The sequence below is a fragment of the Folsomia candida genome, unplaced genomic scaffold (assembly GCF_002217175.1).
Source record: "Folsomia candida strain VU population unplaced genomic scaffold, ASM221717v1 Fcan01_Sc017, whole genome shotgun sequence".
Taxonomy (NCBI): domain Eukaryota; kingdom Metazoa; phylum Arthropoda; class Collembola; order Entomobryomorpha; family Isotomidae; genus Folsomia; species Folsomia candida.
This window is the reverse complement of record NW_019091209.1, coordinates 1,064,299-1,084,690: the sequence shown is the minus strand read 5'-3', so window position 1 is coordinate 1,084,690 and position 20,392 is coordinate 1,064,299. Positions and strand designations below refer to the sequence as shown.

At 40.9% G+C, this 20,392-nt stretch overlaps 1 protein-coding gene across 1 annotated transcript in view; it reads left to right on the top strand.

The window, feature by feature from the left end:
- LOC118437910 (1-phosphatidylinositol 4,5-bisphosphate phosphodiesterase epsilon-1-like) overlaps window positions 1–20,392 on the top strand; it is a 73,206-nt gene that overhangs the window by 43,994 nt on the left and 8,820 nt on the right. The window contains exons 18-34 of the mRNA XM_035857445.1: window positions 5,239–5,388; window positions 7,002–7,100; window positions 8,018–8,089; window positions 8,882–9,068; window positions 9,680–9,813; window positions 10,500–10,658; window positions 11,165–11,310; window positions 12,792–13,110; window positions 14,000–14,175; window positions 14,754–14,991; window positions 15,562–15,923; window positions 16,766–16,890; window positions 17,002–17,141; window positions 17,255–17,383; window positions 17,967–18,229; window positions 18,303–18,433; window positions 20,025–20,296. Of these exons, the coding sequence (XP_035713338.1) occupies window positions 5,239–5,388; window positions 7,002–7,100; window positions 8,018–8,089; window positions 8,882–9,068; window positions 9,680–9,813; window positions 10,500–10,658; window positions 11,165–11,310; window positions 12,792–13,110; window positions 14,000–14,175; window positions 14,754–14,991; window positions 15,562–15,923; window positions 16,766–16,890; window positions 17,002–17,141; window positions 17,255–17,383; window positions 17,967–18,229; window positions 18,303–18,433; window positions 20,025–20,296 (3,102 nt within the window). The remainder of the gene's footprint in view (window positions 1–5,238; window positions 5,389–7,001; window positions 7,101–8,017; window positions 8,090–8,881; window positions 9,069–9,679; window positions 9,814–10,499; window positions 10,659–11,164; window positions 11,311–12,791; window positions 13,111–13,999; window positions 14,176–14,753; window positions 14,992–15,561; window positions 15,924–16,765; window positions 16,891–17,001; window positions 17,142–17,254; window positions 17,384–17,966; window positions 18,230–18,302; window positions 18,434–20,024; window positions 20,297–20,392) is intronic.

Below are 20,392 nucleotides of genomic sequence, written 5' to 3'. Positions count from 1 at the left end.
ATCATTGCTCTCTTCTTCTCCTCATCCCATCATAATTCGATACTCACTTATTTTAAGGGGGAACGTTCGTGTGGGACGTCGTGGAAAAAGGAGGAGATTTTTTAGATTATCCTTTCATATTTTAGCCTACTTATAATGTGATCGTGTCAAGTGTAAGGGTTGGATTTTGGTTGAAATTTTGGAATTATGCAGGCCAAGTCATATACCTGTTCAAAAATTTGGTTTTCATTCAAAAATTGAAAATTTCATTTACAGTGAGTCATTACAATTTGTCAAAATATTTGAGGTCAAAGTTGAAAAATGGACAATATTTAAGAAAGCAAACTACACTTTTATTCTTCTCGAAGGGAAAAATCGCCCATTTTTCAAATTTTACCTCGGAAACTTTTACTAATTTCAAACTGCGTAAAGAAACTTGGGTTGTATTGATTTCCCCTGCATAATTCCAAAATTTCAATAAAATCCGAGTCTTACACCTGACACGCTCCATTGTCACGTTAAGCTTGACACGAGTAAGAAGAAAAGAGACCCAAAACTAATCCAACTTTTGGATAACGTTACACATGAACGTTCCCTTCTTCTCTCAATATTTCGAAATCTACTTAAATCGAGATTTTTTTCTTGCTTTCTTTTTAAAAAAGACTTCTTGTTCAACTCGACTACATTTTTGTCTCATTTTTTTAAAAAGAAATGATTTACGTGCCTGCTATTTTGTCTCAATTTTTTTTAAAGAAGAAGAAATAAATGACTACGTGCCTGCCAGAATTCCATTTCCACAAGATTTTATTTTATTTTATTTTATCCCCGTCGAGTAATCAAGGAGGCTGCCTGGCTGGCTGCTGCGAAGTGAAAGTGGGGAAAAGAACGGCTTATTTACAATATTTTTATGACAAGGAATGACTGAAATTGACACTGTCACTCAATACATTTCAAAGAGTGAGAGAGAGAGAGAAAGCAGTGGCCGCGGAAGGGTGAGGGGACAGAGGGGGACTCTAAAATTGTAGGATAGGGGAGGAAGGGATTTATTTATATAAGATGGGCAAATGATGATGGGGATATTTTCACCAGATGTCCCCACGCTTTCCGCGGCCACTGCATCATCTACATACATTTAGTAGCCTGAATTCTCTCAATGGCCGCGGAAGCTGTGGGGACATCGGGGGCATTAATATTGTGATAGGATAGGGCCGGATTTGTATAAGATGGGGGGATGATGCGGACATCGTATAACTGTGGGGATATTGTCCCCCTCTGTCCCCTCACCCTTCTGCGGCCATTGAGAAAAAGAGAGACTTTTTTTCGCCTAGAATAAACTCAAAGGAGGAGAGGAGAAGAAATTGATTTGACGTGAAATTGAGCACGTAAAGTAGCTTTTACTTTAAGTCGGTTATTGCTTGTCTCGTGCATACGGTTTCCTACTTGATAAGTACTCATTTTACGAATAAGAAAATTCGTCTTCTTCTTCTTCTCCGTATTATTGGATTGGTTTCGATTGAATTCTCCACTTCTCTTCTACTTGAGGGAAGAGAAGCAACAGTTTTTTGGGAGGGGGAGAAAGTAGGCACAATGTTAGACAGATAGATAGATAAGTAGTAGTAGTAATGATGATAAGGTAATGTCAGGCACCACGCAATCCATCTAAATCTCAGGACAAAGTATAGTCTTTCGCTTCTTGTGGGTTTGCTCCATTTCTTGCACTGGAAAACAAGCAACGGGCAAAATGCGAGGTGCAAAGTGGGAGAAAGTGCATGAAATGCATATGCACCATCTAGCCAATCACCGTACGAACTATTTACCGTACGGTGAGCCTTACTTTCTCCCACCTTGCATTCATTTCTCCCAGGTGAATATATTCAAAAAAACCACTTTATTCCCCTTATCTCCTCCAAATTGTCACTTACTTTCTCCCGCCTTGCATTAATTTCTCCCAAGTCGCAATATTCCCCCGCAAAAAACCACTTTCTTCTCCCCCTTATCTCTTCAAAATGGTCTTACTTTCACCAGAAACAATGCATTTTCTCCCACCTTGCATTTCTCCCAGGTTAAAATATTTCCCTACACAAAAAACCACTTTCTTCTCCCCCTTATCTCTTCAAAATGGTCTTACTTTCACCAGAAACAATGCATTTTCTCCCACCTTGCATTTCTCCCAGGTTAAAATATTTCCCTACACAAAAAACCACTTTCTCCCCCTTATCTCCTCCAAATTGTCTCTTACTTTCACCCGAAACAATCCAGCCAGATCAGTTATGCTTATATTCTCCTCATACAAAATAAGTACCTAATCCTAACTCGCCCCTGTCTCTCTTCATGATGATGCCTAGCTTTCTCCTCTCTCTTGATGAGTAGATTCCCATTCCGCAATCACTTTTCCCAGAAAGAGAGAGAGAAACCTCATGCTGCGGAGAGCTTATCAAGTTGTCAAACATGAGAGATTCTGGGCGAAATGGATAAATACCCAGCCAGCTTTCTCCTGCGCCTCGTGTGTGGCTCTCGACGGCACGAGAAGTCCCCGTGACGAGGATGATGATATCTAGACACTCATTTCCTCCCATAAAGAAAGACGTTCCTCTCTCATGACGTTGGCTGGTGGCTGGTAGTTGATGAGAGCGAGCGAGGACTGATTGTGAGAAATCCCATCAAGGAAAATATGTACAAGTCGACACGACGACACGCAAAGAGAAAGCATGCCGAGATTTCCTTTCTCTCATTATGATGCATGTGAAAGCTGTTGTGTTTGCACTGGTGATGGTTCTGTCGAGATATATTTATTGATAGGCAGGGACCGTGGAAGGCGTGTGGGGACATGGGGGGACATTAGCATTGGGGGATAGGGGAGGGTTTATATCAGAATTGTAGTAATTAACTACATTTTATAACTTTCTGTTAGTTAAGTATAATTTTTTGTAACAAATAGTTGTAGTTGAGTGTAAATTCGACTACTTTTAGAGAATAATTCAACTACTTTCTCGAGTAGAGTTGACCAACTACACTTTTTAACTAGTTTCAACTGCTTTGTAACAACTTTTTCTACATTTTATGCATATCTCCTTCCTAGTGTAGAAGAAAGAAAGATGAATCTCACATCAGGTAGTTAACAGTAGTTAGAAAGTAGTTCAAAAGTAGTTGAAAATAGTTCCAAAGTAGTTACTAGTAAGAAGTAGTTGAAAATATAGTTAGAATTCAAAGTAGTTGTACATGTAGTTTAACCACTTTTCTGATTAGTTATACATACACCACTGATTTGTACAAGATGCTAGCGACATCCAACCACCGTGGGGACACTGCCCCCCTTCCGCGGCCACTGGTCCAGCTTATACCAGGAGCAGCAGCCTCCTCTGCGTGTGAACTGTATCTCGTCACACACACATCTCTTTCTTTGAAGTGCTCTTTGTTCCATCCGTTTGATCTGCAGGGACACAAACGCCACACGAAATAACGGCCTCGCTCACTGGCTGTCTATTTACCTCAAAACAATATCTCATTCCTCTCTCTCTCTCTCTCTCTCTGCGTTTGAACGGGTCTAATATTTCCTTAATATTGATATTAATTGTTTCGTAGATTTTCGACAGAGATTTTGATGGAAGGACTCCAACAGAGCGGATACAATCTGCATCTCGACTCTGTCATCCATCCATTTTCCATCAGCGGCTTCATCATGAGATGATGACGATGATGACGATGATGAGAGATTTTATGTACTGACTGACTGACTGTCGGACTGTTAATCAAGTCGGGTCGTTCTTTCTTTAGTCAGTCGTCCGCTTTCTCTGACGAAGTTGGCAAATAAGTTGCAGGAGTGGGATAGAAAGATCGCTTTAAATCGGTGTAAATGATGTTTAAATGGGAAAAGAAGTATGGTTTGGTGATGGGATTTTAGGGGAAGAGTTGGATGTATGTAGAGGTGGTGTCCAGGGGGAAGGGAAGGGGGAATTTTTTGTGGGGTGCCTTGTTTCCCCAGGATTTTTGGTAAAGGAAATTTTAGGAGTGGGATCTATATTTTTTCGTTTTAAAGTCTGTGTTAATGGAAAAAATATGGTTTCATGACGGGGTTTGAGGGGAAGAGTTGGATGTACTTATGTAGAGGTGATGTCCGGGGGGAAGGGGGACATTTATTCAGAAAACCTATATTTTCGTGTGACTGCTGTGTAGATTTTCGTCTTTTTGTGGGTGTAACACCCCTGGAAATCCAAACCCTGGGAAGAACTGAACTCAAAATAGTAAATTTTAACAAAGCATTTTGTCCACCGCTGAAATTTCTTGCAGGTGAAAATATTTCCCTGTGGCAAAAAAAACACTTTCTTCTTCCCGTTATTTCTTGAAACACTGCGTGACATTTAGCATATTGTATGTAAACTTATCGCGGATAAGCACAGACCAATCTTCCCATAAATGTGGCGGACATGGCCAAAATTCCCCTCGTACAACTCCACTCGATATGATTTCATTCTGGCAAACCTTGCATTATTACATTACTGGAACTCGGTCTAATTTCATTTCCTTTGAAAATATGATAAGGCGTGGGGCGGATTGAATTTGCAGTGGTCTGATTTTCCGCCAGGATCTGTATACATTCTCATTATGGAAAATACAGTCGCCGCGGAAGCTAGGGTGGGGACAATATCCCCACAATTGTTCGATGTCCCTATCATCTCCCCAACTTTCACAAACCCATCTCTCCCCTATCCTATCATTTTACTGTCCCCAAATGTCCCCACAGCTTCCGCAGCCACTGAACAAATACACAACGGGTTTTCGCTTAGACTTTCACTGGCCGCGGAATATTGAGGGGACAATGCCCCCACGGTTGTTCGATGTCCGCATCATCTCCTCATCTTATACAAAACTGGCCTCTTATCCTACCATGTCAATATCCCCCTCTGTCCCCTCACCCTTCCTTCCGCGGCCCCTGACTTTCCTAATATTTGATGATGACGCGGCCAAAATTAGTGCAAACAAACAAGGCAGGCATATGATTTCTGATTTGAATAGTGAAACAGAAAATTCCTTTCCAATTCCACTCTCTCCCTCGGCTGCCTCGATCCACTTAATTTCTCGGCACCTTGTTGAGCTCTTGTTGAAAATTGGATTGAAAATAAATTGAATTTGATTCAAGCCGCAGTGAAATTTATGTCTGAATGCGACCACCGATTTCACATTTCACATTGCCTTTCATTTCATGCTAATATTTAATATTTAATAATAAAATAATAATAATAAAATTTTGAATTCCCGCAGGAGCAAAAGAGGAAATTATTTCACACGTCGGTCTACGAGTCGGCCACGCAGCTGCAGAAATTGTATGTCCAAACGTGTCGACGACTTCCAGCGTATGGCTGTCGCCTCGTCGTCGTGAAGGAGCTTTTACGTGGAAAAACAAAGAAAAAGGTAATATTTTTTTTAAGGGGGAAGAAACCCTTTTATGGGAAGGGGTTGTCTGTCTGTCTGCGTGTTTGTCTGTCTGTCTGCGTGTTTGTCTGTCAGGAGGATAATGGAGCGAGATAAGCGAGTTATCATATATATGACCCCAGGGGGAGGATCCGACCAAATTTTGGGGTCAATCGAACACCCCTCCCTCGAGGTCATCTGGGGGTGTGGTTCCCCCAATGTTTGGGGGAATTACTTATTTCACCCTATGTTACATTTTGTTAGCTACAGTTTAGGGTCAAACTTTCCAAACACTTTATCTGTCTGTCTGTCCGTCCGTCCATTTGTCTGTCAGCGAGATAATGCATCGAGATAATTAAGATATGTTTTCTGCAGCATATATATTACCCCGGGGGTAATTTTTTAAGGGTAAATCGGGCCCACTCCCCCGTTTTAGGAACCTAATTTATTCCTGTTTCACCTCATTGTTACGTTTCATTTGCTACTTTATATTTATATATTTCCTTCTTTCTTCCTCCGTGTCGGGGAGATCGACCAGTTCAATTTATGCAAATAAGTACATATGGACATCCGTATTGATTGCATAATTCAATTTATGTCCAACTTGCGCTTTCCTGCGCCTCTTTCCTGGTTTGGTTATTTTAGTTTAGTTTTAGTCTCATTTCATCGGAAAAGTTGGTGAGAGGCACAGACCACACGGAGGACAGGACAGGAGTTGGATTTGCCTGAATAGATTATTTATTCGGCCGGTGAAGGTGGTTTATCGTACGAAGCACAATTATTTGGAGGATTAGTGTTTGTTTGTTGGTACATATAAATAGATGACAAGCGACAAGGGGGGGTTGTTATCTCTCTAAAGTAAACTCTCCAGCCAGTGAAATCCATATCTCTCGCACAGAGAACCAGTGGCCGCGGAAGGGTGTGAGGGGACAGAGGGGGACGCTATAGGATAGAGGGGAGGGACGTCAACGTGTAGTTGACAGTAGTTAAAAAGCAGTTGAAAGTAGTCAAATAATAGTACAAAAATAGTTTTTGAAAGTAGGTACAAAAAATAGTGCGTAAGTAGTTACAAAGGGGTTACTAGTTTCAATAAGTAGGACATAGTTGAAAATGTAGTTGAAAACTATATGCAAATTAAAATAGTTGTAGTTTAACTACTTTTCTGTGTAGTTGAACTGATTTTCTGAGTAGTTATACGTACCTTAACATTGTAGGATGGAAGGGGGACGTCAAGGTGTAGTTGACAGTAGTTAAAAAGTAGTTAAAAAATAGTGCAAAAGTAGTTACTAGTTAAAAAGTAGGATATAGTTGAAAACTATATGCAAATTATAGTAGTTGACTACTTTTCTGAGTAGTAATACGTACAACACAGGTTTGTATAAGATGATGCGAACATCGAACAACCGTGGAGGCATTGTCCCCCGGTGTCCCCTCAACCTTCCGCGGCCACTGAATCTCACACAACAAAGTCTGACTGTGATTCACTCAGTGGCTCAGCTCACTCAGTCGCTCACCAAATTCCATGAGAACAGAGTCCTTTTTCGAGGACGGGCTAGTCGTGATCAAGAGAAGAATCGGAAATCATTTCGTGTCCTGTTTTATTTTATTTTTAGGCCACCCGATTACTCGGTATTGGACCGGAGAAAATCATTTTATTGGATTGTCGAACCAAAGTATTGGCCAGATCGCAGGCGACTACGGATCTTATCCAGGTAAGTGGATATAGTTATAAGCAGACTCAGAAGGGAGGTCTCCCATCGGGTGCAATCCGATTTTGGGTAAACTATGGTTCATCTGATAAAAATGTGGGCGTTGAAATTCTAAAAGGTTATCTGGCGGAATTCGTTTATTTATCCTTTGCATAAATTTATTTGTGTGGGAAATTCAATTTCTTACAATATCTTTGAATTCTGGAACAGAAATAAATTTCTACAAAGGATAAAATAATGAAAATAAACAAATTCTGCCAGATAACCTTTTAGAATTTCTAGGGCTACATTTTTTTCAGATGAACCATAGTCTCGGTCTATCATAAATTTTATTGATATGAAATTTTGGAAAGGCACGATCTCCCAATGGGCACGTTTGCTCAAGATATTTTGCATACAAAGAGGAGAAAACGCGCCTAAAAAGTCGACAAATTTTACACTTTTCAAATTTCCCACACGTTTTCTCCTCTTCGGATGCAAATATCTCAGCCAAATGTGCCCATTGGGAGATCGTGTCTTTTCTAAATTTCATCTTAACTAAATTTGCCATCGATTCAGACTATTTTACCCAAAATCGGATCCCATCCGCTGGGAAACCTCCCTTCTAACTTGTGCATATCCCATGATAAAAACTTTCCCCCAAACTTTTCATCCTGTCCCGGATTTGTTCTGGATTTTGGAAATCGTCGCATTTTTTTTTAACTTATTTATTTATTTGTTTCCCGACCGTTTTCTTCTGTCAGTGACAACTCGGTTGACACGTTCATGCAGATTGACATATATTTTATTTAGTCAGTTCTTTCTTTCTTTTGTTTTGTTCTTTCCACTTTTGCTGATACATAAGTCAGAGAAAAGAAGAAAAGTGATGATTTTGACACTTCTTTGACAAACTTTTGTTTTGTTTTTCTCTCTTTTTCTAGTGGAGAGCTGGCGGAGGGAGAAATCATGACCGATTGATTTTAGAGTTCCGTGGTACGCGATGGGATCTTAAGGTGAGGCCGAAATATTATGAATTTACCTACGGATTTATGTATTTATGATTTAGTATGATTAGTCGCGAAAAATTCTGAAAGGTTACTTGGCAGGTAGGTAAAAGAGTTGTTTGGTTGTCAACAGTTTCGAAATTTTAAGACAATTTCGCTATAGTTGCCAGTGACGAAATTAGGTATTTAACTAATATTAAATTGAATCTATGGCCAATAACTATCTTCTCAGAAAAATTATCAGACTAATTATAATGGACGAACAGTAGTTAGTTATCTAAAATTCAACTAACAAGGGAGCTCTCTCAGATGATGCTTTCTGATTTTGGGAAAATTAGTGTCAATCGATGACAAATTCCCAATGGGCACGTTTGGCCGAGATATTTGCATCCAATGAGGAGAAAACGCTGAGTAAAATTTGTCCACTTTACTGCGCGCTTTCTCCTCTTCGGATGCAGCTGCCTCGGCTCATTCGGGGATCGTGTTTTTCGCAAAATTGCATATTAATTAAATTTGTCATCGATTTACACTATTACCGTACGCACGTAATGTATCCCCATCCAGCCAATAAATTTACGGTCGGTTTTTTTATTGCCCATAAGATGAGACGTGGGAGGCCATGAACCTATGGCCTCCCATGTCTCACTTAAGGGAAGCAAGTAAAAACCACGTGAGAATGTTCCCTGGATGAAGATACGTTACGTGCGGACCGTAATAATTTGCTCAAAAAAATATGAGAACATCCGCTGGGAGGACTTCATTGTCTTGGATTTAGTGACTAAATTAACGGATTTGTTTCAGGTGACGTGGTCGCTGCTGGTGCCGCCGTTGGGAAGTACGTCTTCATGCGGGGTGTCTTGTGGTCACTTGGGAACGGTGGGTGGGCTTCGTGAAGCGGGGAGAGCTCTATGGGCACTCCTGAGAGAAATGGACACTAGCTTCCTGCAGGAATTCACACTCCCCAGAAAATCACTGCCGCTCGATGCAGGTAATGTCCAATTATGCGTGCGTGTCACCTCATTTACATATTTTGAAGAAAATTTTGTAATTATGCAAGAAGGGAAAGTTGAGATAAAAAATTCAAATTCAAAACCCGCATGTAATAGACCCTTAAAAATCATAGTTAGCTACAAAGACAGGGTTTAGTTACACTTAGAAAACCATTGGCGACTTTTTACCATGCGAAATTTACTACCTAATCTGTGGTACCTCAATCGTCTCACTTTCCCCGCGATCGAAATACGGCGCCCTCTCATCATTTTAATACATGGAAGACGGGAAAGTTGAGACAAGAAAAATCAACTTCAAAACCCGCATCCAATAGACCCTTAAAAATCTTAGTTAGTAGACACAGGCAGGGTTTAGTTCCACTTCAAACACCTGGGAGATTTACTATCTATTCTATCTAAATCTATGGTCCATCACTCGTCTCATTTTCCCCACGATCGAACCTCCTCCTCTCTCATTTTATTTTCCCCTAAAGGGATAAAAACTGTAGAGAAAAAAAGATCAAAGAGAATCTTCCAAAGTTTTCCAACTAAAAGGTTTACCCTCAAAACTCAATGATGAAAAAAAACTGTCTTCTTTTTTTATTTCCAGAAGCTTCAAAGAAACAATGGAAGCTAGCATACGTCAACTTAAGCCCTGAACTTGAAGAACTCGAAAAAGTCCTTCATTTCCCGGAAGAAGTTGCGCTAGCATTGGCTGAAACGGAAAGTGTCCTTTTCTGTCAGGTAAGAACAAGAAAGGGCTTTTTCTAAGGGACGGAGGAACCGTGTGGGGACAATTTTTTAAGAGATTTGTAGGGAAAACGATGGTGTGTGGGAAGCAGGGGGACATTATCCCCCCAGAAATTTATGTTATCCATGTTAATAAGTCCAATCCCACAATGTTAAGGTCCCCCCCCCTTCCGCGGCCACTGGTTTATGGGGGGACGCACGTTGGGCTTTCGTACCCAAATTTGTTAGGGAAATCGTACTTGTGAGATTTTTATTGGTTAAAAAATAATAAGATAAGATTCGAAATATTGATAAAATATAAAATTTCCATAAAAACTTTAAGGTATAAGTAATCCAAATTAATTTTGGGATTGAAATAATCCCAAGTTTTTGGTTGGTTTTTAACCAAAAATCTTAAAAAGTTCTATTTCACCGACGTCTAACGAGCACGTGGGATGATAAAATCTTACATTTCTTTAAGGAAAATCTAGTCCCCGATGTCCCCACACAGTTCTGCGCTTCATGTATCCCGTATAAAATCCGGGTTGTATATATATTTTTTTTTACCCGGGTGATACCACCTTTTTTTGCGGGCAATGAAACGGAACTGAACCGAGCAGAGTTCAGTTGTCCGTGGAGAGAAAAAATATGTCTCAGGAAGAAGAAAGTGATGTGAGACTGATCCCGATTGATTCTTACAGGTTGCCCCGCTGGAGTATTTACGCCATGTCACGCTCGACTTGGACGAAGTGGTCGCCGGCGGAGGAGGAGGCGGAGGGGGGACAACTGGTGGTCCTGCGGCTGACCAACAGGCAGGCAGTCATCCCGGAATTAATAGCTTGGTCGATCGATTCACAGAGGTGGGCATGTTTTTAATTTTCAAGTACAATGGCCGCGGAAGGGTGAGGGGACAGAGGGGCAATGTCTCCAGGGTTGTTTGATGGAGACATCATCTCCCCATCTTATATAAACCTGTCCCTTGTCCCCTATCCTACAATCGTCCCCAGATGTCCCCACAGTTATTTGATGTCCCCACGATTATTTGATATCCCCAGATGTCCCCACAGTACTTAAGGTCCCCAGATGTCCTCACAATTCTTTAATGTCCGCAGATGTCCCCCACAGTTATTTAAATTTAATGTCCCCAGATGTCCCCAAATTTTTTTTATTGTCCCCAGATTTGTCCCAACATTATTTAATATCCTCAAATTTCCCCACTTTTATTCCATGTCCCCATCGTCATCTCCCCATCTTAAACCCCTCCCTTACCCCTCCCCTACCCTACAATTTTAATGTCCCCACCCCTTCCACGGCCACTGATCAATCTAGTCACGTATGTACATGGTAAAAATGTGTGTCTGAACAGATAAGCTCGTGGGTAACCCACCTGTTGGTCTCCCCACCGACGCACGAGGAGCGGAAAGCCGTCCTGTCCTGCTTGCTCCGTGTGGCCAAGTCTGCCTGGAACCTGGGCGCCTTCGGGAGTGCCGTCGAGATCGTGGCTGGCTTAAAGTAAGAAAATACATGACACCATCTTCTTCTTCTTGAGGTTTTCTTTGCCAAAGGCGAAAAACATTATGTGAGGGGCCGGCCATAAATTACGTAACGCGAAAGGGGGCAAGGGGGGGGGGAAGGTCTAACGCTCCAAAAATATCGTGCCTATGTTACACACGTTAACCTCTTTCGTACTACTATTTCTTAAATAAAATTTCTCATCAGTACGATATTAATTTCTTAATTACACCTGATCACAACCAATTAAAATTTCAAAAAGGTTTCAATTTCTAAGTTTTTTATACGAAAAATATGAAAAATCCACTTTTTAACATTGATCGGTATAGGGAAAATTCCCAAATTTCGGGAGAAAAATATCGAAAAAAATCACTTTTACCATTGCATTTTGTACAAAATACCAAAGAATTATTCTTGTTTTTTAGAAATTTTGATATTAACTTAATTTATGCAGTATACACATTTGTGTATTTCGTCCTCATCGGAAAATGATAGTGTGTACTTTGGTAGCCAAGAGGTTAAAGGGAAAAAGGGTCTACAAAATCGCTTTTTTTGCCCTACGTAATTTATGCCCGGCCCCTAAGGAGAGTTAGAGGACGGAACGTGTTCCTCGTCATCTTGGGGATATCGTGGTGGTGGATGGAAAACTCATTATTTTTGCCTGGATTGGATCGAATTTGCATGAAGACTGTGTGGTTTGGTTTACCTTGATGCTCATCTACGTGGTGGTGGCGTGGCTCGTCTGGTGACGCTAAGCCCCCCGTCGCTGTTGTTGTTAGAGAAAGAAGAGAGAGGATCAAGACGACGGCGTGGCGTGGTGGCGTGGTGCGAATTAGAACAGAGGAAGTAGGGACAGGGGTTTCTGTCGGCCTCCAGCCGTTAAAGCTTGTTGTAGGCCGACGGAAACTACTTGCCTCTACTTGCCTCTATTCCTCTGCTGGACGACAACCATACACCAATCGCACTCTTCGATAAGGACCATGGCGAAAACGATAACGACGAGGAGAAGGAGAAAAAAACCATGAAAATTAAATGTGTTCTGGACGGGAACAACACACCAATTGCGCTAAGACGACGATGGCGACGAAGATGAGACGATAACGACAAAAATAAGGCGACGACGACGACGACGACAAAAATGAGACAACAACGACGAAGATGAGACGACGACGACAAGAATTACATGTTGGCGACCAAAATGAGACGACGACGACAAAGATGAGACGGCCACGCCAACGATGAGGCGACGACGACTCAGAGAAGAAGAAGCCAAGAAAACAAAATATATTAAAACCTCAATTTTTCCAGAATAATCCAATTTTTCCATACCTCCTGGAAATCATGACTTTCAATTTGTTTTTTTTTACTTTCTGACGCGGAGAAGAAGAATTATTACTCCCGAGATTTGCTCTCTCTCTCTGATTTGTCTCCTTTTTTTCAAATTATTATTATTATTTTCATCTTTCTTTTTGTCCTTTCAGATCTTCCAAACTAAAGCCGTTCTGGCTCTCGTTAAATGAAAAAGAGGATATCGCGACGTTGGAAATGTTGTCGAAAGCCTTGCTCGGAGAAAGTATAGAAGTCGGTGGAGGTGGTTCTGGGGAGGGTGAGACGAGCACAAAAGAACGGAGGACAATATGGAGCGCCCCGGAGTACGAGGCAGGATTGACGAGAGCCTTAAAAATCCCGACATGTCTGGTCGTCCCGTTTTTCGGGGCTTATATCAGAGAATTAAGAAACGTGCTGCAAACCCCGTCCCTCGTCGTGGTCTCGACCGGATCGGAGCAGCAACAGTTGCAGGTAGGAACAAAAGAGGGGAGAAAATGGGTTGTAGAGTTGTACGATGTGTGGAGGGAAATGAAAAGGTGTGGCATTTTTGGGGTGTATTTATGATAAGATTGGGCTTATCGGGGTTCAAATTTGAGTGAGGGACATGCAATTGTGTGTCATAAACGCCATTGGCATGCAAATAAATGCTCGAAATTCCTTGAATTTTTGGCACACGGGGCAAACAGGGCATGCAGTTTCTGTGCCCGAAATGCCACAAAGATGAAAGTAAATGCTCGAACTTTCATGAATATTGGGCACGCAGGTCATACAGTTGTATGTCATAAATGCCATGAATATGAAAGTAAATTTCTGAAATTTCATGAATTTTGGCACCGTACATTTACTATGAAATTTATCTTATTCCATATTTAAATTTAAATAAATAGGACGCAAATCAGGCATGCCATTAACGCCCTGACCAAGTTCATTCGTACAACTCTATTAAATTTCTGAAATTTCATGAATTTTGGGCACCGCATCATACATTTACTATGAAATTAATATTCAATATGAAAATCTAAACGGCACGGAAATCGGGCATGCCATTAATGCCCTGAACACCGTCACACGTACAACTCTATAAAGATGAGATGAGAAAAAGTACGTACGTCTCACTCAAATCCACCTTCGTCTTATTAAAGAGTGTGTGTGTGTGAGAGAGAGAAAGCGACGAGAATACAATGCTCGTACCACACAATGCCCATCTTTCCTCTGGGGACTGGTTTGCATAATTTGCTTTCACCCTTTCCTACCTTCTTTTATCTGAGAGAGAGAACACGGAACAAGAACATGTCTCACCGTCAAGAAAGAAACTAATTACATATTATCTATTTTGATAACATAACGTGTGTTTTTGCAGAGTTTACTGGATCCCGAAGGGGAAGACGAATACTTCACGAGAATCGGTTCCGGCGGATTGCTGAATATGAACAAGCTCCGCAAGGTGCAGGCCATCCTGGAGAAAATCGTCGTGGTTCATCAACATCATGCTAAAAGGCTGCAAAAGGCTGCTTTTCTTAACACGGATCGCCTCAGGTGGGTAAAACTTCGTGTGTGGTTACAGTGGCCGCGGAGGTTGGGAGGACGTCGGGGGACATTAATATTGTAGGATGGAGGGGAGGGACGGGTTAATACGAGAATACGACATAGGAACATCAAATAACCCAGGGAACATTGCCCCTCTGTCTCTACGGCTTCCGCGGCCAGTGTTTTCATAAATATGCGGTTTTTATAAGTGGCCGCGCAAGCCGTGGGGACATCGGGGGACATTAATATTTTAGAATAGGGGGAGGTCCGGGTTTATGTAAGATGGGATGATGATGCGGACATTGAACAACCGTGGGGACAATGTCCCTCTGTCCCCTTAAGCTTCCGCGGCCACTTTTAACAACCGCAGATTTATGAAATTATGAAAAACAGTGGCCGCGGAAACCGTAGGGACATCTGGGGGCATTATAGTATAGGGGAGTGAGGGGTTTATATAAGATGGGGAGATGATGCCGACATCGAACAACCCTGGGGACATTATCCCCCTCTGTCCCCATACCCTTCCGCGGCCATTGGTCTCCATGATGGCCTGTCTCCTTACTAACTAATTAATTTTCCCTCATTAGCATCCACACGTCGAGCATTGAGCGGTCCGGATTTCCAGACGATGAAGACTCGCAAGACAGCGAGGACGACTTGTACGGGAATCTGGAGACGATGATCGACACTCGGAGTGGGGGCGGGGGCAACGCGAACTACAACCCGGTCCAGGCAATCAGCCACGACCCGGGCATTTCCTTCATCCCCTTGACCGGGGACAAAATCAATATTGACCAGCACAACTTGCAAGTTTTGCATCATGGGGTGAGTACGAGGAGGGTTTTTAACCACTGTCAAAAATCGGTTTTAACCCGTATTTGACACGGAATTTTTACACAGTCGAAACCAGTTTTCGGATTTAGATAAAACAAACTTGTTTGGATCTAATATTTCATGGATACTTGTTGAGTCAATTGTTCTGAAAAACTTAATTCGCAATTTAATTTTAATTTTAATTTTGTATTAAATTTTTGGTCATTATATTTGCAATTTTTTAAAATTTGCACTAAAACCAATTTTAAACACTAGTTTTGCACAGAATCGAAAACTAGTTTCCTACAATTTTCCAAATTCCGATTAATTGGACACTGGTTTTAACAAAAGTTGAAAAAAACCTGAATAATCTAAAACCGGTTTTACCAATAACCAATGTTAAACACGAGTTTTGCACAAAATCGAAAACCGGTTTCTTAAAATTTGGTTTTACCAAAATTTGAAAAACCGGAATAATCGAAAACCCGATTTTTCAAAAATCTTCCGATTTTGGACGCCCTAGTGCGAGCAAGCTTTTTAAAACCCTAAAACTGACAATTCCCCCCCTCCTTTTTTCCGCAGAGTACCGCCCTCCACGTCGACTGTGATGGTCGAGCCTCCTTCGTCTACGTCCGCTTGGAACGGTCCTGTGGCACCTTAACGTGGAGTAAACCGGTCTGGAGCTCGCTCCGATTTTCCCACGCCCAGCCCGACTTTCTCCTCACCGTGGACCCCGAGCTGATCCCGATTTCGGCGGGGATGATGTTGAAGGTGGGGTGTTACGGGACGGCGACGAATGTGGCGGGGCCGAATGCCCCGCCGTCCTGCCAGGGCCTCCCAGACATCTCCATGAACACGCTGGAAGAGGGCTACATCGATTTAATCGGGATTAAAGAGGTGGAAAGTGGGAGTAAAGATGTCGACATGTTGCCCACCATGAAAAGGTGGGTTGATGGACGCGATTGTGTTTTTTTTTGCTTATCAGATTGTTCTGGCAGAGGTGTACCGTTACCTGCACTTACCTGTACCTACCGGGTAGTATCCTAAATCCCGGTTTTTTACAAGTGAAAGACCCTTACATTAAATTGAGAGTATTAATGAGTAGGTCATTTTTATATACAAAATTCCACACTTTCACATTCAAAATTTTTCAGCAAAAATCAAAATATGGGGAGAAAGTGAGAGAGAAAATGCGATTTTTGTGCATATTTTGAATTTTCCTGAAAAATTTTGAGTTTGAAAGTTGGGAATTTTTTTATCAGAAATGATCCATTCATTAATACCTTCAATTTGGTATATAAAGTCTAAATATATTATTTATACATACAAAATTCTCTACTTTCAAAGCCAAATTTTTTTTAGGAAAAATCAAAATATGCACGAAAAGTGAGAAAAGCTGCGATTTTTGCGAATATTTAGATTTTTCCTGAAAATTTTTGAGTGAAAGTCCATAATTTGTATATAGAAATGATCTACTCAACGTTCACCTACAAAATTTTTCAGGAAAATTCAAAATATGCTTAAATATCGCATTCGCATTATTTTTTTCAAGTTTTGAGACCATACTTTTTTTTATTTTTCCTGAAAAAAATTCTGAGCATAAAAGTTGAAAAATTTCTTACAAAGAAATAATCTACTCATTAATCCCTTCAATTTGCTGTATTGATCACATCACTTTTAAAAACCGGGTACCATCCGGTCAGTACATGGTTTCAGGGTACCGGGTCACCTCTGCTCTTCTCCACTAACGACTAATTTATTTTTTCCCCTTTTCTTTCTTTTTCAGGTATGGAATTGAACACTGGGCAATTTCTGAGACGTGTGTTTCCCTCGTGTTTGGAATTCTATTGTGTGATAATCGATCAACCTTCTTTGTCTTTCCGCCACGCCTTGCTTCAATTTGGTTGAATGGTGGGTTATTCTTTTTTTCTCCCTTTTTTTCTCCTCTCCTTCTTCTAATTGTTCTCGCTAATTTGGAGGAAATTAATAATGGAATAATGCATTTTTTCGTGTTCCATGCAGGCCTAAGATCCGTGGTGAAAGCGCTTCGTCGTGTCTTGGGAAAACCTGATCGACGCCTGTTCTGGCTCAAGGAACAATATTTACAGTTGTTTTATGAAGAAGGGAAATGTTTAGCGCCCACCATGGCCGATGCGATTAGGGTAACAGAAAAAAATATATGAAAAATGAAATTATGAATAAAAAATATATGGATTTAAAGAAATTAAAAATGAAATTAGGATTTTAAAAATTAGGATTTCTTTTTTTTCGCTAGGTGTTTGGTGGGAGACGTTGGTCATCCACCGTTCCGCAAGGAGTGACCCCAGACACGCCCCCGTTTAGGAGGACGGCCTCCGCAAAATTTAGGAAGAAAAGATCTCTCGCGAATATTCATATGATTAAGGTGATTAAAGTTTTGTGGCAAAAATTTGCATATCTTGCAAGTTGAGCATAGAAAAATATCTTGCGAAATTTGTGAGATTTTGCAAAAAAAATTGGTAGAAAACTATGTGATTCTGTTTGCAAACTTACCCAGCATGTTTAAAATTATTTCGCAAATCCATCCTCACCATTATCAGCAAGAAAAATTGCAGAAATTCATGGAAACAAGATCAAAATATGTGTTTTTAGCAGTAGCTTTGGGAGATTTGCGAAGTTATCCCATCAACTTTCGCATACCTTGCAATTTAAGCATAGAGGGCAACATCATTTGCAAAACTTTAGCTAAAAACCCACACAATCTTTTGCGCAAACTTACCCAGAAATTGGGCATATTTTTACTTCGCAAAATTATTTCGTAATCTCATCCTCAACCAGCGAGAGAAGTAATAGAAATTCATAGAAATCACATCAAAATAGGTGTTTTTAGCAGTAGATTTGCTTCATTTGCGAGGTTATCCCCTCACCACACTCATTTTTAGAGCTTCGCAATTTTGCAAAAAATTGCGATGTGAAATAAGACTCATATTTTTCTACCCAAATTTCAGGAATCCTTCATCCGCGGAAGTGGCGACCACGGATCGACCGGTGGCGGGGGGGATTATCGTCCCCCCAGCCCCTCCGTGAAAGGGAGCGACTCCACCTCAACCCCATCCCATCAACAGTCGCTCGTCCGCATTAAGAGCGCCGCCGCCATGATGCCCGCCACGTCCGTGGATGGCGCGACGTTTCAACATTCGCGCTCCTCCGCCCTCACGCACGAGACGCGACTCATATTTCAAAATTTTGTCCAACTTTACCAAGCATTTAGGTGAGCTAATTAATTGCTTAATTAATTAATTAATTAAGGGTGTAATTAATTAAAGGTGTAATTGGTTTATCAGTTTAAGGTCACGAAAAGACCTGCGTGACTTGTTTGACTCGATCGCCACTCCGCAAAAGGGAGGAAATGACGGGGTTCAGGACGCTTCTCAACCCGAATCTCCGGAACGGAGTCACTCCTCGTCTACTTCAGGTCGGTTTACTTATTTATTCATTATGGACCAGACCAAGATCTCGGAGTAGACAGAGACTGGCGGATTAAAGATATTGGGATTAAGGATTGAGATTGAGGATTAAATTTAAAATCTTGGGATTGAGATTGGGGATTAAGGATTAATTTTCCAAATTTTGGGATTAAGGATTGGGATTAGGGATTGAATTTAATCTTGGATTAGGATTGACACGGGATTAAATTTAATCTGGGATTGGGATTAACACGGGATTAAATTTAGGGTTTACCTGGTTTGGAAATTAATTTACATAGTCGTGGATTAATTGTTTGCATTATTATGCCAGATTTTTAAATTAATTAAACAAATCTCTGAACTTCTGAAAATGGAATATTTTGATCATTTTGCATACAAAATTAGATGGCTTACGAATACAATTTCTAAGTCATAATTAAATATTTTTTGTGCTAAGAATTATATAGGGGAAGAATTCTAATTTTATTCTTGGTACTATTTTAACGAACAGCATCGATCATAGTTTGGTCAGAGTACTCACATTTCTTTATAAGCTCACACAAAATTTGAACATTGCACATTGAAGATACCACGATACGAGTAGTTTTGCAAAATATTTTGGAGTATTTTTAAATGTTTGATAAAAATGAACGAAATGCAATCAATTTTCGAAAGGGGAGCGATCTCAAGAGAAGTTTGCTTTTTGAGTTTTTAGTGAATGCAAATTTAATCCCACTTTAATCCCATTTTAATCCCACTTTTGGATTAAAGTTGACAGATTTGGATTGGGGATTAGGGATTAAGGATTAAAATTCAAAAACTCGGGATTAAGGATTGAGATTAAGGATTAATTAATCCCCAATCCCAATCTCAATCCCCAATCCTTAATCCGAGATTGACCAGTCTCTGGGAGTAGATACACACATAATGGGGTCGCAAACCGTGTTCAACTCATATTATTTCGAGACCAGATTAGTTTGAAAGAGGAGCTCGTTAGAAATAAGATTTAATATGGTATTTTAAATAAATTTAGCAAGTTCTTGGCGCCGTAAGTTCGCGAGAACGCACCATTGGCGCCGCAAGGCACAGATTCAGCTAGAAAATTAAGTGTTTTCGCGATCTTGCGGCGCCCAAAATGTTTTTGCAATGTTAAATGTCGTTTCCAAAAAGTAGCTTTTTCAAACTAACCTGGTCAAAAAATAATCTGGGTTGAACATTGTTTGCGTCCCCATTCTGAGTAGATCATTTCTGCATAAAAAATCCCCACCTTTCAAACACAAATTTGATCAGGAAAAGTCAAAATATGCACAAAAATTAAATTTTTCTCTTTTAAAATTCAGCAACTTTTGGGCGCCCCTAGTTCTCGAAAACGGTTTCCAGCGGAATCTGCGCCGTCGCGAGATTGCGGCATCCAAAAGTTGCTAATTTTTTGCAAGTGCCGAGCTAAATCTTGCTCGTTCAAACTAACCTGGTCCAAAAATAATCTGGGTTGAACCTGGTTTGCATCCCCCATTTTCTCCCCAATCCATACGCTCTCCATCCATCCACCTCCTCCTCTACAATCTTATGCTAATAAATCGAGTTTTGTTTGTTTTGCAGGCACCACTCCGAAACACGGCGTGGTGGGAACAGGGGCGAACGTAGCATCGAAATTGAATATGCAGCAAGGAAGTTCCTCATCTTCTGGGGGAAAGCAGCACGAGACGAGTAAATTCATTTATGACGCGATCGCCTCCGCCAGCATTGTGCAGAACGGGGCGGGTGTGGAAACATCTCGGAGCAAAGTGATCCCAATCTTGGCCCTCACCAACTTTCTCAAGAGTCAACAAGGCGAGAGAAAGTCTGACAAGGAAGTCGTCGCCTTGATAGAAGTGAGTCCGGACAGAGATGAATACTGATTCGCTTTTGTTCATCTTTTTCTTACCTCTGATAACTAATTTTGTACGAAATGGTACGATAATAAAGCG